A 16,855-nucleotide genomic window follows, 5' to 3' on the forward strand; every position below is an offset into this window, starting at 1 on the left:
TGATCAATTTGAAATTGCTCATGCCTGGCCATCTTCAAAAGATCGGTGAGTTGATGGACGATAGCGTGCTCTTAACCAATTACGCATTTCCAGAACAGAATAGTCATCCAAATTCAATTTCCTCAATTCCTTCAATATATCTTCATCCAAATCAATAATAAGACATTGATGTGTTTCACCAGCATCAAATAGAGTACTGAGATAGATGGCATCAATTTTGATTCCACAATCTCTCAATTGTGCCAAAAGTAGCAAATTATTTTGGGTAATATTGTCGTAAGGAAGAAGATACATTCCACCAATACGATGTTCAAGAAAATCTCCACACTCTTTTTCAAAGCTATCCTGCGCATATAACCTTAATTTAGTTTCTACAGTTACAATTGCTTGCCATTCGTTGTCTTGTTCCTTAGTTATAATTCGATACATGATATTTTTCACAATGGAATGTTTAGGGAGGAAGGATTTGTCCAAGAATGTGATTCTACAATATGATCCTCTATTGTTAATAAAAAATAATACAAATTTCATTTGACTTACATTTTAGATAACAAATTTTGAATGTCCTATTCTTCTGGTGAAGTGACCACAAACACTACTTGTTTCAAATGGTGATCATCTTCCTTGAAATGAATAATCTTGCGTGAGTTATCATATTTGTCGTGATAAGTGACCCATGATACGAGTTGAAAATTATCATAATTGTTGTGCCATCCAAACTTTGAAAGTAATTCATAATCTGAAAGTATGACGCAATCCAATGTCGTTTGGCACAAAAATAATATTTCTGTCAGAGTTTTCTTGACTATCTAGACAATGAATTGCTAATTTCAAAATCTTGGGAAACAAAATCTGTCCACTTGGGGCATACAATCTCACATTTCTCAATGCTTGCTCAATACTTGAAAATGTTATACTAAATGATTCAAAAGCATCAAATAGAGTAGATATCGATCTTGAATGTGTGTAAAAATTATCAAATAAACCTAAACGTGTTTGGAAATATGTAGCAGGTGATTACATAGAATAACATAAAAAAGGGTCATGAATGCACATCCATATATCAATTGATCTGCTTCTTTGAACTCCCATTCGAGTATTGATCTGAGTTTGTTCAGCTTTCCTGAATAGCTTTTCATTTGATGTTTTTGGTTTTGGATTTGGCTCTACATGTTCGCATTTCACTTCTAACAGTAGCATATACTGAACGATATTGACAGGCTTTGTGGCTATCTTGTTACTCCCATGACGTTGTTTGTTCACATTCTACATTTTTCTCCATTCCGGTTTTAAGTAGAGATATCAATTCATGATCCCAAAATACATAGAAATGATCTCCATCCGAGTCAGCATTTGCTATTGTTGAAGGAGTAGATGTTGTACCGAGTGTGGAAAATATAAAGGTATCGTATAAGTGACTCAGTTTAGGATTGTCAACAGCTGTGAATTGTTGCACATCCGAACGAAATAAGGATGTCGTTTTTGTAACAAAGACAGTTCCTGTGATGGTTTTTCTTTTCCCTTCCGTGTGATCTGAATAAATATCTCACCTTCTTTTAAAGTTCCAGTCTCATCTGGTAATCCATATACAGTTAGGCTGTTTTTTTCATTGGAACATTGAGTCTTAATAAATAGGAACAAAATGTATCGGATCCCAAAAATTTCAAAAAGGCATTTTCAATCGCATGATTGTGGTTTGCATGGCCATTCCTTTTTGATCTCCACCTCTATTCAACAGATCTTTCATCGTCGAGTCCATTGTCTTTAAAGTACTGACATGCTTATCATCAAGATCCTTTCTTTCGTCGATCAAAATTTTCTCAAAATAGTGCCACAACTTTTCCTGTTGTGTTGTTAGACCACAAAACATGTAAATCAATTCAGAAGAAAGTATGACATGAGGGGCTGGAGTTGAAAGTCCAACAACGAATAGTGAGTTTAAGACATCACAATCGTTTTCAGGAGTATGAAATTTTTTCCATCGATTCTCTGAAAAGTATTTCCGTCTCTTCATTGATATTAATTTTCGTTTCATCTCTCAAATCCTCAAAATTGGCATAATATCTTAGCATTCCTTTGAATCCTCTAAATCGAATTTGAAATACACAAGGAATGTAATTTGGATACTCTGAAGAGAGATCTGGCAAGTCATGGGACAACCTTTTCGGATGTTTGTAATTGGTAGAAAAATCAATCTCTTTGTACTTGTGTTAATAATTTCTTCGCTTGTGTTGATTCCAACTGGATAACCTGTAGTAAAAAAGTTTTTCTTGTATGCTTCGATGATTTTTCGAACAACATTCTCACTCAAAATAATGCCAGATCCATCAGTATGGTTTGCATGTTCTTCAATGATATCTGGGATCACCTTGAACTTCAAATGGTTGACAGTTCGAATACCTAAAGAGTTCAATAAGCTTATTCTTAAAGGAAGTGTCATTGGTTTGTCCATATTAAATACCTTGTTCGCATTGAATGTATCATCTTTAAAAGCCCATTCACAAATAGACTGCATTATAGATCGATTGGCATAGACATACTTGTGCTTGAGGGCACCTGTGGCATTGCAACACAAAAATACAAACTCCTTGTCGTGGATCTTGACAGGGTTTTGTAAAATATTTTTGATATTACAACCTTCCAATTGTTTGTACATCAATCTTCTTTCTTTTTGATCTTGTCTGTCAACTGTTCTCCAACAAAAGAGAGTAATAAATGTTTTCTAATGAAGGAATGGGTTTCATTATCACAGTCTTCGTCTGTTATATATTTAGAAACTTCGTCGTAGGTAGCACGTATGAGGTCTTGTAAATTGTTGGAACGTGCATTTTCACAATGATAAAGTTTTCACTTCCAAATTTAGCACATAATCTGTTTTTCGGCTCAGAGTATGGAATAGATTTAAAGGAAATAAATGTTTCATAATGATCTATATTTTCATTGTTAGACTCAAATGATGGTGCCATTCAATCCAATAGGGGGTCTAATTTGTCATTTGTTTCTGAAGGATCACTTTTAGAGCCTAAACGTTTGATAATATTTTGTACCGAGTTATTTTCAAAGGTTCCAACATAACAACCGCTCAACAATGCCACCTTGTTCTTGTCTGAAAGGTCGCGATTGGAATGAATAAAGTCAATCGTTTGGTACACACAGTCCATTTTTTTTGTGTTGTTGACAGATGTCTCTTTGACAGAATGACATTTTGCAAATATAATTCTGGCTTTTATTATTCTTAATTTCACACAACATGTTCATTCCTTGCTCATTCCTCCTCCAAACTATCGACAGACTCTGAAAGCAATTTCAAACGAGAATGATATTTTTCTAAACGTCGAGCAGCCTTCTTTTCGATGGGTTCTTCTTCTTCGTCCACACTGGTGGATAGTTTCAGACAAGTTGCAACCAAGTCGTCTCTGGCTTGATCGTCTTCAACAATAGTCGGAGATGTCTTGTTTGAGGAAGTATTTTCTTGACCTGATTGAACAAAAAGTTGGATTGGAGAGTGTTGTTGAGCTGCTGCCACATCAAGATTCACTGGATTCATTTCCAAATCTATTGACATTTTAGTCTCAACATGGTCCTCATTGGTTGAAATGGATGTACTCTCATTCGTTGTCATTGTATGTTTTGTGGCTCGTTCAAAAGCTGTTTCAGATTCCTTTCTCCAATTCAATCGAAAGATGATATAAAGTGCCAAAACAATGGAAACTGCAAAAAGAGCAAATGCGAGACCACACCAAATACCAACAAGTCCCCATTTCGCTCCAAAAGCAAGAGCAGCTCCTGTGGGTAATCCCAACACATAATACGCAATTAAATTACTTGCTGCTCCAATCACTTGTTTTCCTATTCCTCGAATCACAGCACCACCAATCACTTGAACTCCATCAAACAATTGGAAAATAGCACACAATGGAAATACAGAAGCACTCATTGAAATGATTTCTGGATCTTCGGTATAAATCATTGGAATGTAATCACGAGCAAGTGCCAGAGTACTTCCTGATAGAAACATGATCAATCCGGCAAACATCATGGAACTGTAAGCAGTGTACTTGGCTCGCATGGGTTGTCGAGCTCCCAATAATTGACCAATCCGAATGGAAGTGGCTGCTGCTTGAGAAAGAGGTACCATGTAGGTCAGGGCAGATATTTGTAACACCACCGAGTGAGCAGCAAGGGCTGTTTGACTGACAAAGGAAGAGGTGATGGTGGAGATTTCGAAACCCCAAATCTCAAATGTTAACATGAGAGCACCTGGTAATGCCAATTTTAAGAATTCCTTAAATCCTGCCCATTGAAAGACATTTCGAACATCGACAAATCCATGCCAAGTGTTTTTCATGTATCCCTTAAAGTAAATGACAGAAATGTAACAGGTTAACATAAAGTATCGAGTGATGGTGGTGGCAATTGGAGCTCCAATAAAACCCAATCCCTTAAATCCAACGCCAAATACAAACACATAAGTGAGTCCAAAATTAAGGAAAATGGATGAAAGCCAAATAATGACATTGGGCAAGAGAATGTGTTGAGAGACCAAAAACAAGGAAAGAGCTTCACACAAAGTGAATGGCAACACACCTGGAACCAAAATTCTCAAATACAAACCAACCAAGTGAACTAGATTATCCTCTTGATTCATCAATATTAATGAATAATTAACCACACAGAGAATCACACTAATCGGAATCAATGCAAGGATGATGGTTGTGATGGAACGAGCAAGAATTTGACCTGCTCTCTTTAAATTATTCGCTCCGACTGCTTGTGAAACTGTGTGTGTTGCGATATGAGTTCAAATTAAAGGCCATTTCAGTTCAGGAAGTATGAATATGATGAGAGATGATGATTCAATCACACACAACAGGTGTTCAGAAATTTCAACATAATCACGATGATATTTCGTTCAATCCGATGCAGAACATTGTTCACAATATGATCGAATCATTTGGATCATTTGTATGAATAATATACTCACCCAATGTATCTTGTCCATGAGTCAGTCCAACAGCAATATAAATAAAACAAAAGAGGAATGAATTTCCCAAGGATGCAGCAGCCATGTGAAGTTCACTCATTTTGCCTTTCTCTTCTGCACTCATCGTCTCATCTTCAACTTTGATATGGCCAATGAAAGATAATGATTCTAAACCTAAGGTCACGTTGCACACATTCATCACTACTGTTGGCCAACACAACTTCAACACACCTAACAAGTGCGCAAACAGCAATTTGATATAAAAAATGAACTTTTCCTTTCTTGTTTTGTTCATCAACTCGACAGAGACATTGACGTCATCATCATTGGCAACCAATTCTTGTGTTGAATGCAACGTTGCACTCTGTTTTGGCAAACTTGTCGGGCTGTCAATGTTGTTGTCTGCAGGCTGTTTGCCATTTAACGAGCTTGGTTCAATCTCCTTCTTTTCTTGGTTGTCGTAGTGTGTGGTGTTGTTGGAGGATGCATCATCATGGATGGCACTCGTTGGCTCTGTTAAGATGATGTTTGGATCCTTGTGTTTTGTCTATACACAAATCACGATGAAGGTTCATCATCATGGCTTTTCACAACAAAAGACTTACATGTATGAAAGAAGATGATTCTTTGATCTTTTTCAAAGGTTCACCGAGTTCTATTGAACTATTTTGACACGTCTCCGTAAGCTCGTGTGTATCTTGCTGGAGAGGCATGTGATGATTTTTTTTGAAGATTTATTGCACGCGCGAGAGGCCAAATTTCATCTCAAGAGGAATTTCAGTAAAGATCAACCCACACGGCATTGAATAACGGCCTTGTGGTTAATCAATGATCCAAAGAACTACTCGCCCAACAGCTCAGATATGTTTCAAAGAATTACTTTTTAAAAACGTTTATTTTACAATCACATTCACTTGATTTTGCGACAATCAAATTATAGTTGAGAATGATCAAACTCTTGAAATGTTATTCCATCATCCTTCAACTTGTAAAATTTGTAAGGATTAAATGTGCCAAAATCTGAAAATGAAACCTCGTGAAAAATATACAGTAATTTAGCACCCCTTCAATCAACCTTGTGATAAATTCGTTTTCTAATTTGGCATAGACTCTTTTACCTTCCTCAAGAACATCCTTAATATATTCTGGAGTTCCTTCTTTTGCTGATTTTCGTGAAGAAAGAGCAGTATGCTTTGATTTGGTTTCAACAACCACTACCACTCCTTTTTCTTTTTGGAAAACATAATCAAAACCATTATCGGTATACCTGTGATTCGGATTTAGGCATATATATCCCTTACTCTCCATAATTAATCGACTAATATACTCATGCAATACTCCTTTCTTGAGTTTTCTAGATCTAAGTCTTGCGCTGAAAGATTCATTCCTTTCACATATAAAAATGATTTTTTCTACCGAACCAACAGAAACCAAATGTGTGTTTGGTCATTGTTAAAACAAACCAATATTAAATTGTGTTATTATTTTGAAATTTTTTTTTGCAAAGTCCTATTTAAAGTCAAAATGAACATCAATGATTAATTTGGAATGAGGCTCGAATGTTGTGTAACGGTTATTCAACACTACAAAACCATGGAAGCTGGAAAATCTTTGATCCTTGTCTCACACTCCCAAACATAAATTACTCAATATTTGAATACAACCAATCAGATTCGTGATTTATTGCCTTTTGATTTATCTTTCCCTCTCCTCCAAATTCCTAACTGTCAAAAGTTTTGCCGCCTGTCACATAAATTCAAAAAAAAGTGCATTTTTCAAGGTGGCAAGCACTTTGCAATCACTGGCAACCTCACTGACAAGATGAAGCTATAACACCGAAAAATTGACATATATACAAGCAGTGGCAAGAGAAAGCAAATCAAATTTTTTCACCAATGTCTGCAAGACCAGTCGTACAACAACACATTGTTGAAAATACCTATTGCAACTCTCAAAAAGAAGATTGTGATGACAACGACGTAGAAATTATTGAATCCAACTCATCCACCAACCACAACATACATTATCACGACCAACCTTTGATCTTTTCAATTCCATGATTAATCTTGTTTCGGAGGACCAGTCATCCTAAAAGTTGGGCAAAGTTGTTTCAGAAGACAATCATGAGTAAGAAGTTTAATAGTGATCTGTGGAAAACAAAGTAAATACATTTCAATGCAAATAATCAATTCCTGAAACAATACAACTGCTGGTCGTCCTGGTATTGGTTGTTTTTGGTCTATTAGCAACAACTTTATCCACTGTTCTTCTATCAACACCAACAATTTCAGTGAAGCGGTTGTGTAGTTACAAGTGGAGGTCTTGAGGTGTTATTATTATTGTTTGCGAAACATGTGAGGAAAGGAGTCAGTTCACCACTTTACTATAATTTTTGAGGTAGTTTATATTGATTAGTGAAGAATATTAATTGGCTGCATTCCTCTTAAAGAGATTCACAAGGAAGGTACATTCTTCCGTGCTTGTTAATTTTCATGTAATTTTTCTTTGCAGAATTTGGTTGCTTTGCTTGCGCATTCGCGACTTTTTTTGACTTGACTTTGCTTTTTGGTGTACATGCCTTTCATGGCACACCACAATGATTGTTTTGAAAGTTTATTTCAAAAACTGTTAGGTGAACCCTTCATCGCCTTTATCAACAAGACACAAATAATTTGGAACTGTTTTGCCTTGCTTGACTATTAGTAGTGGAGAGGTGTCAAAAGTCTCAATAGAATGAATTGTATTTTTATTTGAATGTCCAATAAATTAATCTTGTTTCTTTTCCTCAGCTGCTTTTTTCTTTTGCTCAGCAAGTTCTGGATTTTCAATCTCTAAAAGATTGTCATCATGATAGGCTAATAATTCTCCAACTTGTCCCTTAAACACAGCAGTCATAAAAGATCCTCCTAATACACATGGTACAATGTACAACAAGGCAGGTTGTCCAGCACGGAAAATGTGCAGTACGGCAATGGTAAGGACCAACCCAATAATGTAAGAAATGAATGTGACCATGAAATATGTCTTTGAAAACTCTCCTCTCTTGTACTTCTTGTAAAGATAATAATCAAATCTTAGCATCAGCGCAACAAAAATGCCTGGAATAACAATGTCACCCAAGCCCAAAAGAGAAAAACCACCGGCTTTAGGCCAAACAACCTTGATCGGAGCATCAAATTTCTTGGCGACAGTGACCATGACTTCAGTTCCAAAGACCCAGAAAATGTCATAAAAGAAAAGACCAATCAAAAGAATGGCTCCAACCTTGTAAGATCCTAATTGAATTAATTGAATTGAGACCATTGAGAAACATTCTCCGAACAAGTTGTTTGTAATCCAATGTTTTGTGAAAATATAAATAACACCAACAATAGTTCCAATAATTGTGCCAATGATGTCAACAAACGAAAATTCAAAGGTCCAACCGACAACAGGAATGCGGAGGGTGTAACGATACTTTTGAGCCCCTTCTTTGCTCTTATCGGTCATATGATATGGTACAATTGCATTCAACAATGGATGTAATGCTGTTGCAATAGCTCCAATTCCCAAAATTGTAAAATATGCGCTCATGACAAAGTTAATCCAAGCCTCGCTCAGGAATTTGAAACATAAATATAAACTGAATAGGACACACGACCCAACCACGGGAAACATAAAAGCATCTTTGGTTTCTAAAGATTCTACTTGGCCGGACGAAAGAGATTGTCTGCTGCCGATTATGATGGGTACTACAGCATGTATCAGAAGAGCAATATAACTCGTAAATAATTCTGTTTCCATGATGATGAATTTATAGGTATCGGAAGGTGGTGATGAGAGACGATTTAAAAGTTTTTGTGATGATGATGTTTCGGTTATTGTACAGTAGCACTGCTGAGAAGAAGAAGCTTGCCGATTCAAATCTCAAATCAGGCAAGCCAAGTGACGATTTTTTTTTCGAGACAATTTCATGATCCTTTACAACGACCACGTGTGTGATCTTGTTGCCAGCGAAGAGAAAGATGCTTATCCATGTACTGCACGTTGTTGGAACATGGAGACACCACCAAAGTGTTGAGATTGATCTTTTATGATCTGCTGTTCCAATTCATATTTATGACGAATGACATTATTTACAACAGTTCTCATAATCTTCTAAAATTTGATTGAGAGTTTTGGCCACTGGGAAGTGATTATTGAATCGATGCAAAATATATAAATCCAAACAATAGAACTCTTATTTTACATACCTTGCGAGGCGGAAGGTCTTTCATCAGGATTTTGTTTCCAACACATTTTCATTAATTGTAAATATCGAATCACAAATGGAAATAGTACCTTACAGTTCAAATCTTCTCCGTAATACAATTGTAACCATTCACAACATTCACGTTCTGACTTGAATGGGATAATAGGTCTCAGGCCACATGAAATCATATTAATAATTTTGTGGGTAGGACATGAATGAAGTTTGGCAAATTCTGGATTATTGTAAAGACAAAGTTTGTCTTTGTTTTTAAACTCGTATGGATTCTCTTCAAAAAACAATTCCCAAAATATAATTCCTAGTGAATAAATATCGACTGGTGGACCATAGATTGCTTCATCTTCGAACATGGCAGCTTCGTCAATCATTTGATCGAGTTGGAATCCTTCGTTTTCTGTGAAAACTGACTCGCTTGGAGTTGAGTGACGATGATTGGTTTGAGGAATTTTCATATTCATCGATGTGGATTTTGGTGCAATAATTTCCTTAAATTATGAAAATGTTATCATGAACAGAATGTAGTAGATTTGAATACTTACTGGCTAAAGATTTGTATATTCAAAAAAGAAAAAGATTATCCACTTGCAATGAACATTGACAAACACTTACTGCCATATAAAAGAATGTTCCTATTCTCACAGTTCCTAAACTTAATTGGCCAAATTTTGAAAGTCCAAAGTCACATATTTTGCAAGAGCCATTAGAGCTTGTCACCAAAATATTTGCAGGTTTTAAATCTCTTTAAAAAACATAAATGAACGGATTCGTTCGCATTTTCTAAAACTCACCGATGTACCACAGAAGGATTTCTTTGATGCAAGTACGTTAGACCGTTTGCAACATCCAGTAAAATCTTAATTTTTCTTCCAAAAGTTGCCTTCACATTGCCATTTCTCAAATTGTAAATAAAATTTTGTAAATTACCTCCATCGACAAGCTCAACGATTAATCTTCGTTCTCTTTCACACATACTCAATCCATAAAACGCAACAATGTTAGGATGAGAGAGTGAATTCATCACTCGTACTTCTTTTTTAAAATCTTCTTCGTCGGTTTCTAACATGTCAAGAGTGATCACTTTTACTGCCACTGGAGTCTTGTTCCAAATTCCTCGAAAAACTTTTGCATAAGAGCCTTCACCAAGTTGAGCAATGAGTTTTACATCCTCAATGGGAATAATATACGATTCTGATGGTCTATAATTTTCAAAGTCAATCAATGAGTCTGTAAGAGCCATTTCACTCTCCAACAACTTTTTCGCATATTCCCTTTCTGCTCTTCTCTTTTTTAATAATCTTCTAGCCATGGTTGCTGATATGAAAAGGACAATAATCAATAAACAAGCAATGACAAGTAATGAAGGTCCAAGCACTGACGCTAAAATTATGGCCAGTTGAATCGATGTTTCACAATTATTACCTAACTCGTGTGTGAATCAATCATGTTGTTGTTGTTGTAAATCATTGAAAAGAGTTTTGTCTTGAGAGTGTTGTTGAAAAATTGAGCAACCTACCTGCAAAGCCAGTGACACATTCACACAAATTAGGAGCTACACAAACTCCTAATCCATTACAGACTCGTTTGGTGTCATCTGCTCCATATCCATTACAGATTGCAATATGACATTGTTCACCCTTATAACCTTCATGACAGGAACAAGTGTCTTTTTTGGAGCAAAATCCATTTCCACTACATGCCTTTGAATTATTTTGTGGAATTCCAAAACAAATCGGTATTTCACAATTCAATCCAGTGTAAGATTTGTCACACTGACAAACATCAGGTTTGATACAAGTACCATGTTGAGAACAAGCACTTGTTGTCGTCGTTTGTCCAAAACAGATGGGAATGTCACATTTGGAACCTGAAAATTTTCCTTCCAGACATGAACAATTATTCACATCCATGCATACACCATTCCCACTACAACTATTGAGAGTGTCATTGGATGGAAAACCATAACAAATGGGATATTCACATTCTCTACCAATAAAATTGAGAGAACAATTACATTGATTGGGAGCCACACAAACGCCATGTCCACTACAAGGCATTGAACCTCCATAGATGGACTTTTTAAAACAAATTGGAATGGAACAATTAGATCCAGTGTAAAAATCATTACACTTGCACTGATTTGGAGCCACACAAAGTCCATTGCGACTGCATACCGATTCGTTATTTGAAGCAATTCCATAACAAACAGTAACATTGCAAGTTAATCCTGTGTAATTTCCATTGCATTCGCATTGATTTGGGGATTTACATTGTCCTTGTCCATTGCAAACATTCATGGTATCATTTCCCAAAACATTGAAACAAATAGGTATTTCACATTGACTTCCCACATAACCATCTTGACATGAGATTTTTCTAATCATGTGGTTATTTGTATCTGTGAAATAAATATCGCCATTAGATGCAACACTGACAGCTTCAGGTTGAGCAATCATAAAATTAGATGAGACAGGACCATCCATGGATTTTCCTAAATGAAGATCATGATGGATATTGGACACGAACTCTCTATAATTATGCATAATCATCACAGGAGGAGTACTTACCTTGATTTCCATTTCCAACAATATCGATCAGTAATCCATTATTAGTCACTTTTCTTATCCTATTGTTGTTGGTGTCTGCAATATATACCTCACCAATGGAACTTACAAACACTCCTCTTGGTGTATTTAAACTTGAGAATGTTGCAACAAGCCCATCTCCAGAGTATCCGCTTATATTAATTTCACAAGAATAATTATTAATTTCACATATTTAGATTTCAATATGATAATATGAATAATAATTCTACTACTGTTGTCATACCTTTTAGAAGTTCCAGCAATATTCACAACACTTCCCGATGTTGGTAGAATTTTTCGAATACGATGATTTCCTGAATCGGCTACATAAATTTCATTTGTTGAAGTAATAAATAATCCTTGTGGTTTGTTAAAAGCATCCTTATTAATGGTACTAATCACACCTGTCGTTCCAAGTATTTTTCTAATTTTGTCAGAGTCAAATTCTGAAATGATGAAATCACCTGCATCATTAAAGAAAATACCTTTAGGTATGGCAAGACTTGCATATTGAGCTCTCAATCCGTCACCAGTAGAGGCTTTCACACCAGTGCCTGCAATGGTTGAAATATAACCTGAGAATGAGCTCACTTTTCTAATCCTATTGTTGCCACTGTCACAAATATACAAATCATTTTGAAACACAAAAACACCCACTGGTTGAGAAAGTTTTGCACTTGTTGCTAATAAACCATCTCCAGAATAGCCATTCGATCTTCCAATACCTGCAACAGTTTGTATTGTTCCATTGACAATTGCTTTTCGAATGACATGATTGTTTGTGTCAGCAATGAACAAGATTTGAGTGTTGGTTGCAATTTCTTGAAGAAAAAGGTCTTTTGGAGAGTTTAAACTTGCAAGTAATGCGTTTGAACCATCACCTGCAAAATCACTGTCTCCATTGCCAACAACTGTGAATGATCGAATCATCATGATGATGACGAAAATGATTCTATCTGTTTTCTCACACATACCTGTTGTGACTTGATAATGAGGTGTGAAAGTACGTGTGGTTTGTGCAAAGATATGCGCAAACGGAATGAACATTAAACTTGTGGTAAGTGATAATAAAAGAATGATTTTCATCGTCAAAATTTTGTTGCGAAATGAATGGTCAGCTGTTATTTTCTCATAATGATTGTTACTGGATAAAATATTATTACATATTGATCGATGTGATGTCATCCCACTGATTTTCAAAAAGCAGCACAAAGCATAGGTCGTTTTTTGTTAGATTTGAAAATCAACGATGTGTGAGAAATGTCTGGACCAATCACCACGAAACGGGTGTTCGGAGTTGCTATCGACTTGATTGTCCGGGTCTTCCCTATCTTGTGTGAGCTTTCTTGAAATGATTTTCTTTCGTGATCGCGTTTAACAATTTTCAACATCATCTCAATACATTGACAAGCTCTTTCTCATGTTCTTCATGATTGTGTTCTTCATTGTTTCTTCTTCTTCTTTACATTTTTCTTTCTATTTTTGTGCAAGGATTCAACCACCAACGTTCGTTTCTTCTTTTCGGGACTCTTCTTAGTGTGTACATAACTTGGACATTCAATTTCCTCCACTTGCTCACATGGATCTTGATCCAAGGTGATTAAACTGCTTTCCTTTTTGTTCAACTTCAAAGTTGGTTTCATCAAGTTTTTCAAGCTGGAAATTTCGTTTAAGAGATTTTGTTGTTCTTGAGAATTTTGATCTGTTTGAAGAGTTTCATGAAATTCGGATGATGATGTTGGGAGAATGAGTGATGATATTGTTTCTTGGCTCACAGATCCATCACAATGACTCGCAGAGTGTCCTAAAGAACTCACACTGTCCTGAGAGTTAAACATATCGGGGCTAATGTGATTCGAAGAACATGTTCTTCTTTCTCGAGATTTCGTTGTTATTGTCGTTGTCGGTTTCATTATATACGATACGAAGAAGAGTTTGATGTTTCCGTGATGGAGGTTTAATTAAGCCAATCTATTTACCCTGTTGCGAGGAGTGAGTGTTTATTGGGTGAACTATTTTTTATCGAGCAAATTTTTGAATGCAAAAAAGTTCGAGATTTCCAAAGAACACGTGTTTATTCTTCATCCAAGTCTTTTTCCCATCGAGCCATGTACCGTTTTCTGCTTTCTTCTTTTTCTTTGTCCAGTTTTTCTCGTTCTTCTTGTCTTTTAGATTTGACTGCTTCATAATCGTCCTTTAACCTTTCCTTAAGCTTTTGATACCGTTGTTCCTTAGCAGACTCTAGTTTGGCAGCTTTTTTAACATCAAGTAAAGGATCTTGAGTGTTTGCTTTGGTACTCTTGATTTGCATTGTCTCATAGTCAAGAGCCTTAGCAATATGTCCACTTTGTAAATTAACACGAGGTGCAATTTGTGTCTTGTGGCCTTTCAAAGTATTCCATTCAAGACCCAAAGGATGAGCAAATGCACTATCCACCACAGCAGCTTCAACTTGATTCGACACTGGAATGAGGAATTTGTCTGGAACCTTAGCTGTCTCTCGAATAATTACATGATGAAGTTGAGTATCAGCACGTTGTTCAATCTGTTCGTCTCTAATCTTCTTTTGAATTCTTGCAATTTGGCGTTGTTTCTTTTCCAAGTCTTTTTTAACTTGTTCTTCACGACCAAAACCAGCCCATGAACCCCAACCAGGTTTAAAGGTGGTTGAAAAATCAGGCATGTCAATCTCTTCATTGATTGCTTTTTTCTTATCTTCAGCGAACTGAAGCTCCAAGTCATCACCTGCAAATGCTTCTTGTTTCACTTTCTTTTCAAATTCTAATTGTTCTCTATTCTTTTTGCTTGACTTGGTGACATCCGTTGTGGATTCAACATGTGTATTTTCATCAATCAAAGTTTCATTGGTTTCAATGCTCAATTTGGACTCATCAGTGCTGATCAAAATTTTTGAGGCAACATCCTTATTCATCTTCTTCTTTTTTTTGGAGACTTCATCCGCTAGTGTATCACTGTCTCTACTCTTTGTTTTTCCTCCCTTATTCAGCCATGGGTTTTCTTTGGTTGAACGTTTTCGTTTCATTGAAATACTCGTCACTGTGACTTGTTGGCTCTTTTCTGGTGCACTAGATGTTTCGGATGCAGATCCAAAGGATTTGGATGTGATCTTGGTTGTATTGAGCACAGAATTTTCAACACTTGGAGTTTGTGCTGGAATGCTTGATTGTGGTGTTTCCGTGGAATTGGTCTTTTCAGTTACAGCCTGTGATGAAACTTTTACAGTGGCCTTTGGAATTACGATCGTATTCTTATCAAATTTTGTCTCAATATTTTCATCCCCAGATGATGAAGAGTCCAAGTCTTCATGCATTGCTCGAGAATTAGTTTTCTTATTATTGTTATCTTTTTCAAATTGCATTCTTCCCGAGGGTTGTTCTTCGTCTTCTTGAGTGGAAGAGACATTGCCAATGTGACTACTAACATCCTTCTCCATTTGGTTAATTAGGTCTAATTGTTCCTGTTTCCTTTTCTCTTCAGCTTTTTTCATAAATTTCATTCCATAAAGACCTTTCTTTTCTCCTTCTTCCTCAGTGACAACCTGTCTCATTGTTTCAAATGGATTCGATTGTCTATCGTTTTGGAACATTTGTTCAACCATTTCATCTTCATCATCGCTATCATCTTCATTTTCTTTCCTTGTTTGTTTTTTCATGAGATCAGAGTGGACCTTCAATTGGTCTGCAATAGCTTCTCTAAGGCCTGTATTGTGAACTTGATGCTTCATGGCATGTCTTACCCACTTGGACGTATTTTTGTGTCTCATGGTTAATCTCTCAGTGATCATTTCTCGTTCTCTCTTCAAAATTTTCTGTTTTAATTCTTCCTCATCCATATTCTTCATTTGTTCTTCTTCTATCAATTCTTGTTGCTTCTCTTTTTGCTTTTTTAAAATTTTTCTATATGTCTTGCTCTTAATATTCTTGAGCCATTTGTTCTTTTTTGCTAGTTTTTCCATCTGCGCTCTCTTTTCCAAAATTTCTTTATGTCTTGCAAGTAGAGACTCTTTGTCCATGTTAGATAACTGTTTTTTGGTGGCTTCAAATGATTTAATCATCTCAATCTCTGATGCATCGTCAAATACTCCACTTCCTTTGATTCCCTTTTCCAAAATTTTTTCCTTTTCTGTTTTGTCTCGCAAATGTTTGTAAATTAGAGGAACATGTCTTGAATTCTCAACTGTTTCAACGATGGAATGCCATTTTTCCATTCCTTCATCTACAATATCAAAAGCAGCTCTTCTCTCTTCATTTTGAATTTCTGTGTCTTCAAGCGCATAGAACAGTCCAGCTCCTTTTTTGTATTGTTTGTCAATTTTCTTCAACTCTTCAATATTCTTCAATTCTTTTTGAGTTTTTTCTGCATTTAACCTTGTATCCGTTCCGTGTTGAGTGGATGAAATTAAATCGCTTAATTGAATATCATCGTCATCATCCTGTGTTGCAGATTGAGTTGAAGAAGCCTTTTTAATTAAATCTCTCACTGTACTCATGTCATTGTCAGATTCTTCAGAGTCTTCGGATTCCTCGGATTCTTCATCCTGTTGTTGATTCAGTTCCGAGGATCTTCCTGCTGGAAAAAAAGCTAGTGACTTTTTGTTTTTTAGCATTTGTTTTTGCGAGTGGATCGTAATGATTTTCATCCGAGTCTGTGTCATCATCCTCATCATCCTCATCATCGGAATCAATCTATTATTTAATACATGTATGATTATGATAGGCACCATAACATCGTAAAATAAGAGAGTTCGAAACTTTTTGAGATGATCTATTTAGATTTACAACGTACATTATGTTTTTTTGTAATTTTTCCATCTAAAACACTTTCAGATGGAATATTTTCATCTTCCTCTTCGTTAAAATCAAAATCATCATCATTCATTGTCGTTTCTTCCTCTTCGGATGGTGATGAATATTCCTCTTTTTCATTTTGCCATGCAGCAGCGAGTTTGTTCTTCACAGTAGAGGACGACGATGATTTCATTTTTTATTTTCAGCTTTGCAAAAAAACTTCAAACCATTT

The 16,855-nt window shown here is 36.0% G+C and overlaps 7 protein-coding genes across 7 annotated transcripts; all 7 read right to left on the reverse strand.

Annotated features, from left to right (window-relative positions):
- Nucleotides 1-18: 18 nt before the first annotated feature.
- FDP41_001044 (uncharacterized protein) lies at nucleotides 19-429 on the reverse strand (the record flags this gene model as incomplete). The annotated part of the gene is made up of 1 exon (XM_044700738.1): nucleotides 19-429. One exon carries the CDS (start codon nucleotides 427-429, stop codon nucleotides 19-21), a length of 411 nt encoding a protein of 136 aa, XP_044564604.1.
- A 1,636-nt stretch (nucleotides 430-2,065) lies between these two features.
- Nucleotides 2,066-2,656, reverse strand: FDP41_001045 (uncharacterized protein; the record flags this gene model as incomplete). The annotated part of the gene is made up of 1 exon (XM_044700749.1): nucleotides 2,066-2,656. The coding sequence occupies one exon, from the start codon at nucleotides 2,654-2,656 to the stop codon at nucleotides 2,066-2,068; it is 591 nt and encodes a 196-aa protein (XP_044564605.1).
- Nucleotides 2,657-3,265: 609 nt separating this feature from the next.
- On the reverse strand, nucleotides 3,266-5,697 carry FDP41_001046 (uncharacterized protein; the record flags this gene model as incomplete). The annotated part of the gene is made up of 3 exons (XM_044700760.1): nucleotides 3,266-4,779; nucleotides 4,985-5,531; nucleotides 5,590-5,697. The coding sequence occupies 3 exons, from the start codon at nucleotides 5,695-5,697 to the stop codon at nucleotides 3,266-3,268; spliced, it is 2,169 nt and encodes a 722-aa protein (XP_044564606.1).
- A 2,053-nt stretch (nucleotides 5,698-7,750) lies between these two features.
- Nucleotides 7,751-8,767, reverse strand: FDP41_001047 (uncharacterized protein; the record flags this gene model as incomplete). Its single annotated transcript, XM_044700771.1, has 1 exon — nucleotides 7,751-8,767. One exon carries the CDS (start codon nucleotides 8,765-8,767, stop codon nucleotides 7,751-7,753), a length of 1,017 nt encoding a protein of 338 aa, XP_044564607.1.
- Nucleotides 8,768-9,095: 328 nt separating this feature from the next.
- On the reverse strand, nucleotides 9,096-12,901 carry FDP41_001048 (uncharacterized protein; the record flags this gene model as incomplete). The annotated part of the gene is made up of 8 exons (XM_044700782.1): nucleotides 9,096-9,148; nucleotides 9,217-9,718; nucleotides 9,843-9,972; nucleotides 10,022-10,652; nucleotides 10,747-11,721; nucleotides 11,798-11,967; nucleotides 12,060-12,726; nucleotides 12,790-12,901. The coding sequence occupies 8 exons, from the start codon at nucleotides 12,899-12,901 to the stop codon at nucleotides 9,096-9,098; spliced, it is 3,240 nt and encodes a 1,079-aa protein (XP_044564608.1).
- A 356-nt stretch (nucleotides 12,902-13,257) lies between these two features.
- FDP41_001049 (uncharacterized protein) lies at nucleotides 13,258-13,728 on the reverse strand (the record flags this gene model as incomplete). The annotated part of the gene is made up of 1 exon (XM_044700793.1): nucleotides 13,258-13,728. One exon carries the CDS (start codon nucleotides 13,726-13,728, stop codon nucleotides 13,258-13,260), a length of 471 nt encoding a protein of 156 aa, XP_044564609.1.
- Nucleotides 13,729-13,889: 161 nt separating this feature from the next.
- On the reverse strand, nucleotides 13,890-16,816 carry FDP41_001050 (uncharacterized protein; the record flags this gene model as incomplete). Its single annotated transcript, XM_044700805.1, has 3 exons — nucleotides 13,890-16,373; nucleotides 16,426-16,521; nucleotides 16,622-16,816. The coding sequence occupies 3 exons, from the start codon at nucleotides 16,814-16,816 to the stop codon at nucleotides 13,890-13,892; spliced, it is 2,775 nt and encodes a 924-aa protein (XP_044564610.1).
- Nucleotides 16,817-16,855: the final 39 nt, after the last annotated feature.

This window comes from Naegleria fowleri (genome assembly GCF_008403515.1).
Source record: "Naegleria fowleri strain ATCC 30894 chromosome Unknown tig22, whole genome shotgun sequence".
NCBI lineage: Eukaryota > Heterolobosea > Eutetramitea > Acrasida > Naegleriidae > Naegleria > Naegleria fowleri.